At 36.4% G+C, this 17498-nt stretch overlaps 2 protein-coding genes across 2 annotated transcripts; both read left to right on the top strand.

Moving 5' to 3' along the window:
• The first annotated feature begins 1958 nt into the window (after positions 1–1958).
• LOC124358314 lies at positions 1959–2465 on the top strand. Its single transcript, XM_046810612.1, has one exon. It carries the CDS (start codon positions 1959–1961, stop codon positions 2463–2465), a length of 507 nt encoding a protein of 168 aa, XP_046666568.1.
• A 578-nt stretch (positions 2466–3043) lies between these two features.
• Positions 3044–4478, top strand: LOC124358313. The gene is made up of 2 exons (XM_046810611.1): positions 3044–4162; positions 4209–4478. The coding sequence occupies exons 1-2, from the start codon at positions 3044–3046 to the stop codon at positions 4476–4478; spliced, it is 1389 nt and encodes a 462-aa protein (XP_046666567.1).
• Positions 4479–17498: the final 13020 nt, after the last annotated feature.

The raw sequence follows: 17498 nt of genomic DNA, 5'->3' as shown, positions 1-17498 counted from the left end.
AATCTTTTCGGTTATTAATATCGTTTTCGAGATATTGTATGGACAGACAGATTGATAGATATACATAAATAAAATCTGTTCAGCCTCTCAAGTGACAGCCTTAACTAAAGATTAGTTAATTAGTTATATATGTTGTTTCCTGGCATTATTAGTTAAATTACGCAATTTTAGAAGATGTAAAGATATGGAAATTTTTCCGTGTCATCTGTCGGGTAACAGTTGTATTTCATGTTATTATTTTGGTCACAATGAGTGTAAAGGAACTTGTCTTGACTGTCACGTCCACTGCATTGATGGATTTTACAAATTATTTCAGGATTCCTTGTAAAATCTGAGCAGGTGAAAAACTACTTTTTAAATTTGATATAACTATCATTACAACGTTCTTTTTACTACTTCAGAAGAGGTGGTCGCAGTTGATGAAACGCGCTTTACGTAAGTTGTCAAGGATTGTATGAATTAAGAGAATATTATCAAAGAATTTTAACGTTGACTCCAATCTATTATATTTCTTTTTTAATCTATGATTAAAATGTCACTTGTTAAAATCTCATATAATTGCACAAGTTTATTTATTTAGATTCGCTCAACGCATAGCCAAATGCCACGGAGTGACATGCACCATTATTAAACTCAGTTTTCCACATGTATAAATGAAGCTTTATGCAAAATTTCATGTCTATAAGTCACTTAGTTTTCGAGATATCATCTGGACAGACAGACCTGTAGACAGAATGACAGGGACTATATTTTTCCACCTCCACAAAATAATAGCCTTCGCTAAAGCTTTGCCAATTATGTGTGTAGTTCTGAAATAAGAAATGTAATGATCTGACATATGAACATGTAATTTTAATTAAATTCTATCTGTGGCCATAACACACTTTTACCATTAACATCGGTCGTGTACTGCTTCTAATTTCTTTCTTATTCTGTTTCATAAGATCCTAGCACAGGATATTCCCATGAGGACGAGCATCATGACGCCTGTAAGAGGATCGTCATTTCCTTTGTATATAAAAAAATAATAATATAAGACTATAGCTAGATTAGTTGTTTTTGATACAGTTAAAGCTTACTTGTGTTTTAAAATCATTAATTAGATAAATGAAGAATATATGAAGAATATATGTGCTAGAATAAATAATTAAATTTGATGACATACCAAGCAGCGACACTTGGTTATGTTTTCAAGTTTTAATTTTGTATTCACAGATTAAACACAGTACCTTTTAGTTTTGAAAGGTACTTACTCGGGCTGTAGCTCACAAAAGTGAAGAAGAAATGAACAATTAATTGTGAATTTAACTACACTGTTTTTAATTAAACGGGCATGTTGGGTCTACATATTTAATCATGTTTACAGTAAATACTAATACTGAACAATTGAGAACTGTGCAATTCTGACATTTATAGTGATACAGATAGAGGCGCCATGCGGCGTCGCGGCCGCATGGGCGCATCGGTAAGCTCTGTGGAGAGCATCTCACCTCCGCTCCCAGTGCGGTCTCCACCCGGCGCCTTGTCGCTCCCGGTGACTCCACCACTCGGTCTATCGCCGAGAGATCGGGCCTACTGCCAGGGTCCCCCCCTCCGCCGTCCCCACCTGGGGCCCCCCCCCTCGCCAACGGACCCTCCCGTTTCGCCGAGGGAGAATTTGACCCAATGGCAGAGAGAGTGGCTTGCCAGATTTCCCCCTGGGCATGGAGTGGGCCGCCTTCTTGGCCACTCTGGAGGAACTGGTGACCTCACTGTCGCCGGCACCGAACCCCTCGCGACAGCCGCGGCCGGGGGGTACTCGACCGTCTAGACCCCGGCGTCCGCGCCGCGACGGCGACCGCGATGTGCGCGAGGCGGCGCGCATTCAAAATTTATATATCGGACTGCCCCCAAGCGAGCCATGAGGGAGGTTCTAGAGGCCTCCTCGCCGAGCTGTTCCATTCGCGGAGGAAGCCATCATGGCTTATTTTACCTCGTCTTACTCGGCGAAGGTGGGCTGTGCCGTTGAGCCTCCCCCTGGCTGCACGATTCCCGCTGCGGCTTCCCCGCCCCCGCTACTAGACCGGACCGAGCCGAGGGAAGTAGCGAAGATGCTCCGGAGAACCGCCAATACCGCTCCGGGCCCGGATGGTGTCAAATATGGCATCTGGCGCCGCCGTGACTCGTCTGGTCACGTGCTCTCTCGCCATCTTCAACATCTGTTTGGCGGCCGGGCGCTTCCCGCCGTCGTGGAAGGTCTCATCCACGGTGTTGATTCACAAGAAGGGGGGCCCCCGATGAGATCCACTAACTGGCGGCCCATCGCGCTGTCAGACACTGCAGGCAAGCTGTTCTGCAGTGTATTGGCTCATCGCCTCTCATCGTGGATGTCGGACAATCGCCTCTTATCTTGGGCGCAGAAGGGGTTTACTGCGTCTGAGGGCTGCTTGGAGCATAATTTTTGTGCTCCAGGAGCTGTTGGCTGAGGCACGACGACGGGGTGGGGGGAACTATGTGTAGCATGGCTCGACCTGGCTAATGCCTTCGGGAGTGTCCCTCACTCTGCTGTTGTGGCGGCATTACGGAGTGCGGGCCTCACGGGAGGCTCAGCTGGCCCTAATTAAGGATCTCTACGAGGGGAGTGCCACGACCATCAGGCACTCTGGTGGGGTCCTCCAGCCATCTCCTTCCAGGCTGGAGTCCGCCAGGGCTGTCCTCTGTCTCCGGTACTATTCAACCTTGTTATGGAGTAACCCTAATCCGCCCAATACTCGCCTTGGAGGGGGAGCACGGTGTGTCGCTGCATGGGGAGCGGGTCAGCGTACTGGCCTATGCCGATGACCTGGCCATCGTGGCTAAGTCAGAGGCCTCACTTCAGGCCCTGCTGGACTCCGTTTCTTCCGCGGCGACCTGGGTTGGCCTCAGGTTCAAGCCTAAGAAGTGTGCGACACTTCATGTCGCCGGCAGAACCGTGAGGGCAAACCGCATTCACCATCTACGGCTCCCCCCTCCGCGTCCTTGAGGAAGGAGAAACTTATGACCACCTTGGTGTGTGCCCACTGGGATGAGAGGTGACCAGACCCCGGTGGCCACCATTGCCAGACTGGAGGAGGAGACAGCTAAAATTTTTTGCCAGTGGGCTCGCGCCATGGCAAAAGTTGGACGCGGTCAGGACATTCATAGTCCCCCAGCTGGATTTCAACCTCAGGACGGCGAGGATCAAGAAGACCTCCCTGAAGGGGCTGGACTCCTTGATGAGGGCGGAAGGCAAGAGGACACACTCGGCCTCCCCTCGCGAGCCAGCGTGGAGCTGGTCGAGCTCCCACCATCGTGGGGCGGCGCGGGTTTGCTCCCTATCGCCGATCAAGCCGATCTAGCCGCGGTAGGGCATGCGTTCCGGCTCCTGACCTCACCTGACCCGAAGATCTCCCGTCTTGCCCTGGAGGGCCTAGCCGTTTCTGCTGGGCATCGCTCTGCTGCCCGGGTTGACGTTGGACTACTCGTCAACTACCTCAACGGGGACGTGGCGGGGAACTCCAACGTGACCACCACCTTCTCTGCGGCCCGGACGGCGAGAAACCGCCTCTCCAAGCGACTGCCCACGCTCCGGTGGGGGTGGAGTGAGGAGCGGCGTTCATTCCAGCTCACGATGCCTGGTGGGAGGCGGCCAATCACCGTGGACGGGAGGAGCCGGAGGTCCTTGGCTTCGGCACTGCGACGTGCACTGCAGCTCCACGGCCGGGCTACCCTTGCCGCGAAGCCGGACCAAGGCAGGGTGGCTCGAGTCGTGACGACTTGCCCTACCTCCAATCACATGATGCGCGGAGGCCGCCACACCCGATTCGCCGACTGGAGGTTCATTCACCGGGCCAGGCTCAACACCTTGCCACTGAACGGGTGTAGGAGGTGGGGCAATGAAGACCGCCGCTGCAGAAGATGTGGTAGATTTGATGAGACGACTGCCCACGTGTTATGCCATTGCCTTCCTATGATGCCTGTCATAACGAGACGACACGACGCCATCCTGGAACTTCTGACATCGGAGATCTGTGGGCACCCTCAGGAGGAGACTCGTCTGGACAAGAGGGTGCCGTTCCAGGAGCTGGTGCCAGACGTGGAGGTCCCGGAGGAGGTGGCCAGTTGCCGACCGGACATCGTGACGATCGACCGGAGAAACAAGATTGTACGTGTAGTCGACGTCACGGTGCCCTATGAAGACGGTTGGGCAGTCGGTGACGACGGCCAGGGAGAGGAAGACGGAGAAGTACGCTCCTGTGGCGCGACTGCTCTCGGCTGGGGGCTACCGCACAACTGTAGACGCCTTCGTGGTGGGGTCCCTAGGCGCCTGGGATTCCGCCAACTGGACCACCCTCAGCCGCCTGGGAGTTGACCGCCGCAGGGGTGCTGCCCTGGCCCGGCGCTGCGTCTCCGAGGCCATCAGATGGAGCCGGGATATCTACGTGGAGCATGTGACAGGCATCCGGCAGTACGTGGGTTAGTCGTCGAATCAACTGTCCCAATTTTATTTATTAAACTTACTTATTGACTATTATTGTATTGTTAACTTATTTATTACATTTTATTGCATGTTTTAATTATTGACTAGTTTTTATGTATTTATTGATTGTTAAGTTTTATAGTTTTTATTAGGTTAAGTTATGCATGACCGCCTGTTATCTGCATCCTTAGTTTTTAGCGTCAATGGCCTGTTATTAGTTATATAAGATGTTATTTTGCTTGCATGTTTAAATTCTACCTAATTGTCCGGCAAAAGAAAATAAAGGCAAAAAATAAGGCCCCAAAAATATTTTATCTGCGAATTAGTTATACCAATAAAAGAGATAGAAGAAGCAAGCTGGCAAAGTTATGGGTCCTTAGGTTTATTGCGAGTGTTAAATCACAATAAAACATAGCGACTGCTGTAATGGTGTCTGCGCATCACAGATAACTTTCACGGAACGAGTGAAAAGAAATTTAGCACAACTGATAATACCGTAGTATTTTCACAAGCGCTGTTTCATAGCTTAGAAAATTCACGATGCTATGAGAAAATTTCGATATGGCAAATTTAACATTTTCATGGTTCCGCAACAAAAAATTTATTATTTCATTGAAATTTTTACAATGGCTTTCGTAACCCTAAATACTGAAAATAATAAATTGATCTCATTTAAAATTAAAAAAAATTGTTATAAAACTACAAAATTTCCGCAAGTTATAACTGATGTATGTATGTATGAATTCAAAATATGTAAAACTCGATGTATTATTTCATGAGAACATAGCAGATAACAGATTATCTTACAGCATTTAATAATGTAAATATATTAATCGTTATCAATATATCTATAACATGAACGTCACAAGTAATTATAGCAATATAATATACACAAAAATAAACTACAAAATTTTAACATTTGTTTATAGTTCATGCTAGAAAACTTATAATCTCTTAACTATAATACTGATAACAGATTGAGCATTTAAGTTTGGCGGTATAATGGTTTACATCTGTATAAAATAAAAATGTGCCTTTCCTTGAAGACATAGAGTAAATTTATTTATTAAAACATGGTTGTTATAGAAAAAGTGTTAATTCATGAATATCAATGTTGTCGATGTGACTTAAATACTTGAAAAAGGCACACAGAATGAGATTATTAAAAGGTTTAGTTGAGTTTTGGTTATAATTTAGTTAATGATATATAATGCATTAGATATGTACTTATGCCAAGGCTACCGCTGTTTAGGGGCCATAACAGAGACCTTGTAAAATCATCATAAATATCTTATTATATTATACCTTATGATACCCTTAAAACCAGAGATTTTTTTGTGCTAAAATCTCAAAATTTGATGCTCATAACAAAATTAAATAATAATTTTTACCTACATAGATAACAATTGGTTACCTATTAGTTTTTAAATTTCAAGCAAACTCTAAAAATATTGGTTGGTCCATAACTTTACTCCTCTTTGGGCAATTAAAAAGAACCAAATTTCTGTGTTAAAATTAGATAATCAAAAGTCACAGTAGATATGTGCACATACAGTACAACACAGAAGCTAAATCGTTAATGTGATAATAGTGCCTCCCGTCATTACTGGGCTGCTACGTGTTCAACCGGCACGTCATCACTTGGTTACCGCTTTACTGTCAACCACTGTCAAAGAAATTAACAGATATCAGCTCATATGAGGCGCCAAGAAACAAAGTCTTTAACCACTTGTTTCGAAATTGAGGTTTTCATTCTCAATGTTTCCTTGCATATCTCTCTATAACGTCCGTTTTATTTGTTACAGTTTACCTTTAAAGTACCTTAAGTTCCAAAGTGTGCCTTTTACTACAAACCAGATGCAATATGGATGTCCAATTTTAAAAAGTCTATTGTAACTTGCCTGCAAAGGCCATAGGTCACTCCAATTCCAAAGTTTCTCTTGTCACAACATGTTTGGTGTTATGTATGCAAATCAAAAGTCTTATTATTGCTCAAATACTGGTGGCATTTTGGTAAATATGGACGTTTATTTATAAAGCCGTACACGTGCACAGCTGGATGTGAATCATTAATAATTCAAAGCCTAATGGTTGCAACGACGTTTTCACGTGAATAGTTGTGTGGTTTTTATCTCAGAGTCCGTTAATTCAGAAACAAAATGTCTCTTATCCATGTAAAAATGGCTTCATACATTTTAAAAACGTCTCTTATCCATGTTCCAGTTACAAACTATACTTTTTCAGACTCTTAAAAAAATACTTTTATCCTTCATACAGGTTTTGGTTAAAGTTTTAAGTTAATAAAATAACAATTTTGTTAAAAAATATATTAACGAATTTCCAACATTTTTGAAAAGTGGATAAATAACACTTTGGTTCCACCTCATACTACCCTTCAGATAAACAAAGTTACTGTTTTTTTGATTTTTTCCTCGTGTTTAACATATAGGGATTTGTCACAGTGTTTTATTAGAAATGGGATCAAGCTATTCTCAAATTACAGTTACTGATACGAAATTTGTAGACTTAAAACTCTATACCAGTTAAAATCAAACACGCTAAGAGCGTTTGATGCCTTTAGAAGAAAAGTCATTTGGTATTATGACGCAACTCAGAAAGAATTTCATATTATTATATCTGAAAATTTTAACTTCATCCAGTTTAAAATTAAGATTATATATTTTTGTTACGATAATAGAGGTCATAGATGAAAAATAAATTCAGTTAGCTATTTTTAGACTCAACTATTTTGATACTGTAGTGTTTTATAGACTTTGTGACACACGGCAGGTGATATAAAAACCATGAAGTAGTGTATGACAAGCATTATAGTATTCACCAACTAGGTTTTTTTACAGGAACATTCATTTCAAGTACTTAACAGTACAGAGGATGTAGCTGTACACAACTAAATGGACAGCAGGAATAAAAAATATTATCACCTTATATGTGCTGTCATTGGTAATTTTTATCTGATATATATATATCCTCCACTGTTTATAAGAGTTTAAATTGGGATACGAGATTAAATTAATATATTAAAATATGCATTGTTTTCCAGCCTATTTATATAGGTTGTTTATCCAAGACCTCACTTATCATGATAGATATTGAGCCTCAGTCCTTAAAATTTAATAATACAAAATAATTGAAATATAATATATAGAATCAAATACACTACGTGACACGCGATGCGGAGATTCCCCACCTTTAATGAATTTTTTGTATTGCGTCAGAATACATATTTATTTTAGAATGTGTCTATTGACATCTTTGCTGTTACTGTATAAGTTGACTTAGCACATTTGGAGGTAACGTACAGGCGTTCAGTGTTGTAAAACAGGGTTTCCCCGCATGTGCGTGTGTAATGCTGCTCTTTGTGAACTTTTATGTTGTTTAACTGAATTCGATGGTGTTCTGTTTTAGGGTAATATGGAATTTGAATGAGAAGGTTGTATTGAAAATTTAATCATAGAATTTCAGAATGAAATGGTAGGAGAGTATTTCAACGTTAAGAAATATTATGTCAAGAAACCAAACACAAAGTGAGGGAATCCTCACTGCGCTTGTTTATTTCTGATATGTTTAAACTCCATTTGTCACGGAGTTTTTAAGTTATTACATCTAAAGTATAATAGTATAAAAAAAACTAGTTGAACTCTTTCTTACACTGTACTCCAAGTCAAACATAACATTCTTCAAATATAAAATTTAAATATGGAATTTATTACATTTTACCGATTTTTAGATGGCATTCCCCAAACGTAATGTATGGTAGCGAGAGTTGATTAAATTACTTTTTCCTTGTCAGGAACACAAAAGTATGCTACATTTATATAGTTTGACTTTCTAGTGGTATTTTATGTAAACTATGTACTCACGTTTCATAAATTACCTGAAAGATTACTTAGATAGAAATCATGCAAGCGTTAATCCATCTGTGTTCTACCTGACAAAGTCAAGTCACAAACGTCTGTACAGATAATCCAGTGAAAGTCGCTAATGTGACAGAAACTCCGCATGAGTTGTCTGAACGTCTCTTATCTCGGTTGCTGCTGTTCTCGAGAGTACTGATAACTTTACAGCGCACATCACTAAGAAAGAGAACTTTCTCTCTAACCTTCTCTTACCTGAATTTCCTGCACTGTTGTATTATTGGGTGCAAAACATGGGGATTTTCTTTGTTTCTTTATTTATTAAATGTAGAGTAAGGGAACCTTCCATGGTTTATGTTTATATTGTCATATAATTTTCTCATGTAGAAGTTATTATTTTGTGATGTACTTGGATTCATGGATGTATGGACAAATCTATATGTCATTGCTTTTATGCATATTGTTGTGTAATAGGAGAAATGAAGATTGAATTAAAATTCATTTGATGTACAGTTTTGGTTGATGTTCGTTCTTGTTGAGTGCTTTGAGGAAAACCCATAATATAAAATATAAGCATTAACTAATTAAATTAAATACATTAATCCTTACAGTCGAATTCATTAAGGTTGAAGTGTTTTTAAACAGGTAGTGTGTAGATTTCAAAGTCATTTATTACACGTGAAGGGATTTTTGGCTTTGTATCTACTTATTTAATGGAATAAGTCCATCATATTTAGCATCAGTATGTAATGGTCTTCATTTTACTGTCCCTTTCGTTGATAATATGTATCGGGCGTGTTTAATTTATTGACGTACTGATTTTTATGTTTGAAATAATTGTATTCATTATTGACGTAAGGGTTATAAACAACCATACCATTTTTATTGTGTGGTAATATATGTTTGTGTGATTAACCTTATTTACATTTTATAGCAACTGCGTAAGGGGAGTGATTGCGGTTCTACGAAACGCACTGTTACTGACTATTTTCTCATAGGGATTGAAATTATCTGAATTCCTGTATGCTTATTAATTCCGAAATCGTCTGACTTTGAAATTGAAATTTATGGAAACTCAACTGTCCACAAACAGGATCTTGGTTGCTACTCAAGATGCTACCATTTGGGTTTGCTACACAAAAATAAAAGATAATTGATGGTAATAATACGTTCTATTATAAAGTGTGATAGAAATTTATCTTGTTTCCTGCTACTAAACACACAGAATTTTGTACGTAGTGTATACTTCATAGTCGCGTTAAGAATCTACGCTAACTTTTTTGGTTTTTATTTATATGAACATGTTTTATGACATAACTGTTAGAAAACAGGCATGATTTTATCCGGACCAGATGGTGAAATCTTTTTATAACTATTATTTTCACAAGGAAAGTTTGCAAACATTTATTTAAATTGATTATTAAGGAGCCGGCAGGACCTTACTGAAATCGTGTCATCTGTCCGTCTCTATGTCCGTTTTCCCAATATAAATAGAATGATCCTCGAGACTTAAAATTTGGTACTTCCAAAGGGTGTACTAGAAAGGGTGTAATCCAAGAAAGAGTGTCACGTGTTTAAATTAGAAAAATAATTGCAGTTTCTTTCTATCTTACCTTCTATCTGTCTGACCGTGCAATAATACTAGACAGAAAGAAATTAGAGACTTCAAACTTTGAACACGGGACGGGTTCTGCCTGGTCTAAGAAAGAGCCCTATTGGGTGTGAGGTCTGTATATCTGTCCATCTGTATGCCCGTCTGTACAGGAATAACTTTTGACAGAGAGGTCCTAGAGACTTGAAACTTAGTACATAGTATCCTCTTGGTCAAATGAAAAACTCTACTGGTTATAGGGTAAAAAAGTTACAAGATACTCCTTACCACCGTATATCCGTCTATGCACTAACTCTTCCGTAACGTTCTGACGGGTCACTTAGTGCAAGTTATCTTCCATCTGCCGAGTTTAGGTTGCCTGTCTATGAGCTGTAGTCAACAATTTTTGCAAACAATTCAAAACACGCCTGTTGCGTGACACATGAGGTTGCGAACTCCTGCCTTTATTGCAGCATATAAAAAAATACACGTAAAACAAATTTATTGTATGTAAAACCTAAATCTAAAGCAAAGTATAATATTATGGCATATTACTGTATATATATATATATATATATATATATATATATATATATATATATATATATACATTAAACTGTATAAATGGCAATAGCCTTATTTAATTTCAATAAACATTGAATCACAAAAAGTACCTGCTCCGCCGGGACTCGAACCCGGATCTCTCACTTGCCGGGTGAATGTGCTACCATTACACCACAGAGCGCTTACTTTTTCCGATTCAATTATTTTGTATTTAGCCGTATCTGTCACATATGCGTTTAAAGAAGCAAACTAACATATGATCGGAAGACCAAATATCTGTCAAACGACTTTTATTTACATTAAACTGTATAAATGGCAATAGCCTTATTTAATTTCAATAAACATTGAATCACAAAAAGTACCTGCTCCGCCGGGACTCGAACCCGGATCTCTCACTTGCCGGGTGAATGTGCTACCATTACACCACAGAGCGCTTACTTTTTCCGATTCAATTATTTTGTATTTAGCCGTATCTGTCACATATGCGTTTTAAAGAAGCAAACTATATATATATATATATATATATATATATATGTGTGTGTGTGTGTGTGTGTGTGTGTGTGTGTGTGTGTGTGTGTGTGTGTGTGTGTGTGTGTGCGTGCGTGTGTGTGTGTAATAGTATGCCATCATACTAATTCTGTCATTTATATCAATGTTAGGGATTTGACCAGGAAAATCAAGACAATTCCAGAACCAATTAGTTCAACCAATAGCTTTCAAAATGAAACAAACTAAGGCAGTTATTTACTATACTTTCTTCCACAAAGCCCGGGGTTTGTGCTGCAATCCGGAAATTGCGAGGATTCAGACCTCGTTTGTCAGGACCCTTTATTGCGTTTTCGTACTCCTATAAGACCTCTCCAATTAACAGAATAGCAAAAAAAACTTTTCCTTTTGATTATTCATTAAATAACTTTATTCTATTTGTCGCTTAATAAATTATATATAATTTATTTGTGTTAATTAAAATTAAACTCACACTGTATTGTCGAGGGAAAATGTAATGATAGTTGCATTGTCAATTTTAAATCGTAATAAATTTTTAGTATAAGTAATATTTAAATATTCCTTCATAATTTACATCCCGTATCAGACATAACAATGTTTCCTTTTTTCAAATTTTTAACTATTCCACTGGTTTTACTATCACCTCTCCATCAGAACAGTGGAGTTTATAAAACCGGAAGTTTTAAATGAATGTTTATTGCTAATTTAAGAGTTACCCGCGGCTTCGCACTTAATTTCATAGCGTTTGCACGTCTATAAGCACTTCTGGTTCAAGTGAGTTATTTTCCAACGCCGATGTTGAGTTTTCATTATGATCATATTTATGGCCACTATAATTTATTCCGGTGTTAATATTTTTCGGGTCATAGTTTTCCCTTAGTTTTTGTATTACCTTAGTCATAGTTTATTTTGCCTTGTTTTCCCTGATCAATGAAATGTATACTCATACAAAGGTCTGAGATGGGTTCTACACCAATCTTTAAATTTAGAGTGATTGTTAAGTTATTAATTTATCTTTTATATCTGCATTACAGTACTGACCAAGGATTGCTAATTTATATTTGCTAAAATTTAGAGTTAAAATTATACATTTTTGAAAAACTTTTACTTCTTTGTCTGGAAAATTTTTGTGCTATGTGTATCAGTATGAAGCTTACTCTATGCTTTCAAGACCATAATTGTAAAAAATAGGGAATATTTGCTAAATTAATTAAACCAATTAATTAATTAACATATAGTTGTGGTGATTTTAAAGCAATGTTCACACAAAATATGCAATTCAATTTAACAGACGTTTTAAATTCTGTACTATTATGTAAAAACTTCTATTTACCTGATTGTTTTCCGCTAAATATTTACAATATTTTAATAGTTATTCTGCTATTTAGATAATTGATATAGTCATTCTTGAATGGTCTAACACGACTTTATTTTAGATGTATACATTTTAAGATTTACAAAGTTCTAATGATCAACTTAGCCAATCTTCTGTAGAAAATGCTTAAATGCTATATTTATCAATAACTGAATATATCAACAATAATTGATGGCATACACCAAGGTATACGTATTTTCACGCTCTTCATTTCTTAATTTTGAAGTCAAATTTTTTCTTTAGATATTTTGGCAGACAGTAAAAATGTCTTTTACCTGTGTACGATTGCAAAAATATACATACATCTACCTATCCTCTTCTTGTGATACTGATTTCCTCCTTAAAACTCGCCATCCATCAGAGCGACAGATTGTTGCATACTTTCATTGGCTCACACACAATTTATTGATTTATTTTCTTATTATGTTCAAAAGCAATTTAGACAAGAATTCCTTTCATCTAATGAGTTGATGTGAAGTATAGACAATACAGAGCCCCGCCCTATATAGGACCCATGTGGAGAGTAGTTTACAAAAACTACATTCCCTTTCTGAACACACTATTTGAAACTGTATGCCACACTAAGTGACGAGTAACATATATCGTGGAGGGAGCAGACAAGCTTTCAAGTTTATAGCTTATTTAATTGTCCAGATGTCCTGTGGGTGGATGATCAGACGGATGATTATAAGATAATGAAACTTATACATTGCTTCGGCAGATAATAGATAAAGTGTGCTGAGTGACAGGCTTCAGTGATTCTCAACTAAATCCCATGGATAAATATGATCTATAATAGATGTCATTAATGTGTATAGGTAAATGAAGTAAAATTTAAAGCCTACAAATGGAACTTTTCTTTATATATCACACGGATATTTATGCTAGATTATTGTTAATATATCACATGTTAAAATATTATATTTGTTTACTCAGTTTGTTTACTTATTTCAGTATTCTGCAATTTTTGTTGTTGCCTTCAACTATATTTAGAAGGATAATGCCAGTGCAAACATGTTCCTTAACGCTCAAGCATATCTCATGTAGTAACATGTACCATCATTAAACTCGATGTTGTATTTCAGATATGAAGCTTCAAGAGAAATACTCTGTATAATGTAAGGGTCAGTTCGTTTTCGATTTATTGAGCGAACAGAGAGGCATAGAGACAGGCAGACAGACATAAATTAAATTATTCCATCCCTCGAGTGATACGCTATGCTAAAGCCCAATGAATAATTAAACAAAATAAGCTTTAGCATAGATTCTTGAGGAAATTTATGACCCGAAAGGCCAAGTAAAATTGCCATTGGAAGATCAACTGTTTCTTATCAACTGTTATATCAATTATAATATCCTTAGTAATCCATATTTTATGCACTGGGCCGATGCTTCAGGGCTTGAATAAGTCACAAGAGTTTATGAAATTCCATTAGACATACTTTTATATATTTAATAATTTATTGATTATGGTAAATACGAATTATATTTAATGTAAAACAATTTAAATAGCTTAGGCGCAATAAATATTTAATATTTGTACAATAGGAAATTGTAGTACTTACTTTCAGTTTATAGGTAGAATCTCTGTATGTTCATACAAACACATTACCTGAGTTTTATAAATGATAGAAAACAATAATTCCATTGTGTTCTTACTTCGTATAGCTGTGTGAGCATTTTCAGACTTTCCCGTGGGATTACTCTAGAGAGTGACTTAGTTCTGGTCCAGTGAGACAAAGTTCAATTACGGTGAAAGCTTCTCGAAAACCCTCAAAATAATATTATTTAATAGTCCTAAAACAAGTGATAAGGTAATTTAATTTTTAATTATAAAATAAAATCACAAATAAAGTTTGTATGAGTGAAAGGTGTACAAGATTTGTGATTAATACAAAAATACCTAATTAATTGGTTGCAATCATTGAAATAAATACAGTAATATTTATTCTACTGAGAAGCTTCAAAATGAAATGAAAAATGTCTTTATTAAGAGGTGTAGGCTATAAAGCTCTCTCTACTACTCAGTCTCATATCATGTACAAAAATGTACAATAATTGAATACAGAAACATGTAAAATGTTAATATACTTATATTTTACAATCAAATGTATAAAACATTGTTTAATTAACACAAAATAATTCATGAACTTCAAAATATAATTCTTAATGAAAGATAAAGAAAAGGAGCCAATAGGTCATTATTAAACAATGTAAAAGAGGAAAAAACAAAAAACAATAACACATTCAACCGCTCTATACATACACTTTGACCTCATAGCACCACCGCTCGTCACCCATGCATATAAATACTGTGTAGTATTTTTTAACCATTTCTCGATACCGTTCCATTTCAACCCCCACCAAACCAATCGCAGAATAATGTTTTTTTAGGGGAAATTACATGTATCGATTTAATGAAAAAGTAGGCTGTGCGTTTATACACTACAAGTTCTACGTACGTTACTGAACCACTAGAAAATAGACGATTATAATTCAACCTATCAGATTTTATGCTAGTGATGTGAGTATAGTAGTTATACAATAGCCAATAATCAATGAATATATTAATGAATATCTATAAACAAAAGTTAGTTAATTTTACGCCTTATTGAGAATATTACAATTAGTATCAGTATTTAGTATTATTGCACATGGTGTGTTATATGTACTCTTATATTGTATTATGTTTTATAATACGAGCGAGTACGTCCCACCACGTGCCCCGTAACACGTTTCATTGAGAATCAATGTAACATTTCAAGCTTGTCGCTCATTTCAGTACACACAGGTAATACGACAGACAATCCGTATGACATTGTTACATCCCCGGTAAACAAGTGAGATAGTGAGTCAGCCTGAAAGGCTTCAAAAGTGTTCAATAAAATTCTATGGATGGGCATGCAAAAAATAGGTATCTACTCAATTTGTTTTTGCTGGATTGTTTAAGGTAAGAACATATTAGTCAGTACACAATTATAGTATAATCCTTAGCGAAACATATAATTGTTATTTTATTGTGAATGTTTGACACCATTCATATACTTGTTATGTACTAATATGAATAAAGATATTTCAATTCAATTCGATTTATTACTATAGAACTCATTTATCTATGTAGAAATAAAGTGTAATGTCGAGATATGTGTGGGTAGTGATATAAATAGACAGACAGACAAAAATTAGATTTTTACAGCCCATGTGTGATAGGGTTAGCTAACACCCAGCCAATTATTTTATTAGCTACAATATCATAATAAACTTTTAAAACATTGAAGTAATATTAAAGCTATAATTTAACGTGAATTGTACATTAAGAACTACTACGAACTCTATCAACTAAACTAAATATTCATGAAACAAACGATGTAGTAAAACATTGGAATTACGCTTTTATTGCTTATCCTACCTCTCAAATTACTCCCGTTATATGTTTACCTGTGATATATTACTACCTTAATAGTCATTGCATTGTTTATCATGTATAACCTTTGCAAATGACTCTAATAAAAACACACAAACTTAGTTCGTTTCGAACCTTTTATCTTTCATTCTTAAAATATACTAGTTCATTGTCTGATCTATAATGATGTTTAACATAATAACGTTGTTATTTGTAAAGACGGATGCTGCTCTATTTTTTCGTGACATTCAAAGTGTGGAAACACAACGTGTTATGTCCATTAAACGTATGTGTTATCTATTCTTATTCTCTCAAAGTTTAAATCAATATATTCAAGTAAGATGCTCAGAAAATGGCTGATATTAATGAAACTATATAATATATCACTTCAAGTTTCTGATCTAAGACTCTCTGATATTACAGGTGATTAATTAATTGAAACTAATTATAAACAAATTAATAAAAGCAATTGGATGCAATATAAGTTTGCTAAGTGTCACAGATACTTTTTATTTTTATACTAATGATGTTTAGATCAATGAATACAGAAATGGTCTTTTGTTTTCACGTGATAATACATTGTAATATTTTTGAATAACATATAATTTATATAGTGAAAAAATAATAGCAAAATTTTAGACACAAATCCAACAATTACTTTACAATAGTCACAGTGAGTAATAAAACAATTTGTTAGTCGTAAGAGCAATAACGGATTTGTCTTAGATTACTGAAATACAATATCTTTAAATCTTGTTTAGTACAAGGAGGACAGCAATAACTTATTCGACTTACAGAACTGCAATTAGGTCAGAGTGGTTGTGAAGATGTTTTTGACTTTATGTTCTGTTAATCGTTTAAGCACTGATAATCGTACGAGTAATTCATAGACAATTTAATTCATATTGTCTTAAAATTTATTTGATTCCCAATAATAAATTTAAATGTTACTACTCTCACTCGTAATTATATTTTTAAGATAACTTTTGTTTAAAAATAATAGAAACAATGTGGCGGTCGAAATTTGTCACCTTAACAATATACAGCACAGTAATTATTGGATTTGCAATATTAAAGTATTGCATTATCTCTAAACAGTTTGAAACCGAGCATGGGAATCAGAGTATAGTTCGCATTATTCACAACTTATTATGTGACAGGGAAGGAGTGATTTATACAGTTGTACTGTATGTCCGTTCTGTAGTGCAGGAGCAAGCCAGGGGTGTTGTTAAAATATAACAAATTTTACAATTAATGTACATGATCATGGTGCAAGTAACGCTTACTTATATCCATGCCATACAACTTCATATAAAGAATCAAAATATATTTTATATTATGTATTTAGCTTTTAACTAATTTCGTCTCTTTGGCGTCTTTCCGAAACATTACGGTGTCAATTTTAAGAATTTAGTAATTGAGTAATAACATAGCATCAGTAAATTATAATTTACAATAATTTATAAAAAGTAATCGTTCGTTTGAGTTGGTAATTTAATGATATGATATAATAAATATTATTATTATGTTACAATATATGAACAATTAGTCTAGTGAATGCAATGTTCAATGTTGGAAACACACCACAACATTATACGTATCCTTTATATTCGAACATGTTATATTCAGACACTATTGCAAATATAGTTAGGGCTACAGTGTAGAAGAGTAATACAACAAGATTCATACTATACGGTACTAAAATC

Source organism: Homalodisca vitripennis, chromosome 3 (assembly GCF_021130785.1).
Source record: "Homalodisca vitripennis isolate AUS2020 chromosome 3, UT_GWSS_2.1, whole genome shotgun sequence".
NCBI lineage: Eukaryota > Metazoa > Arthropoda > Insecta > Hemiptera > Cicadellidae > Homalodisca > Homalodisca vitripennis.
The sequence above is the reverse complement of the archived record's forward strand: the minus strand, read 5'-3'. Positions and strand labels throughout refer to the sequence as shown.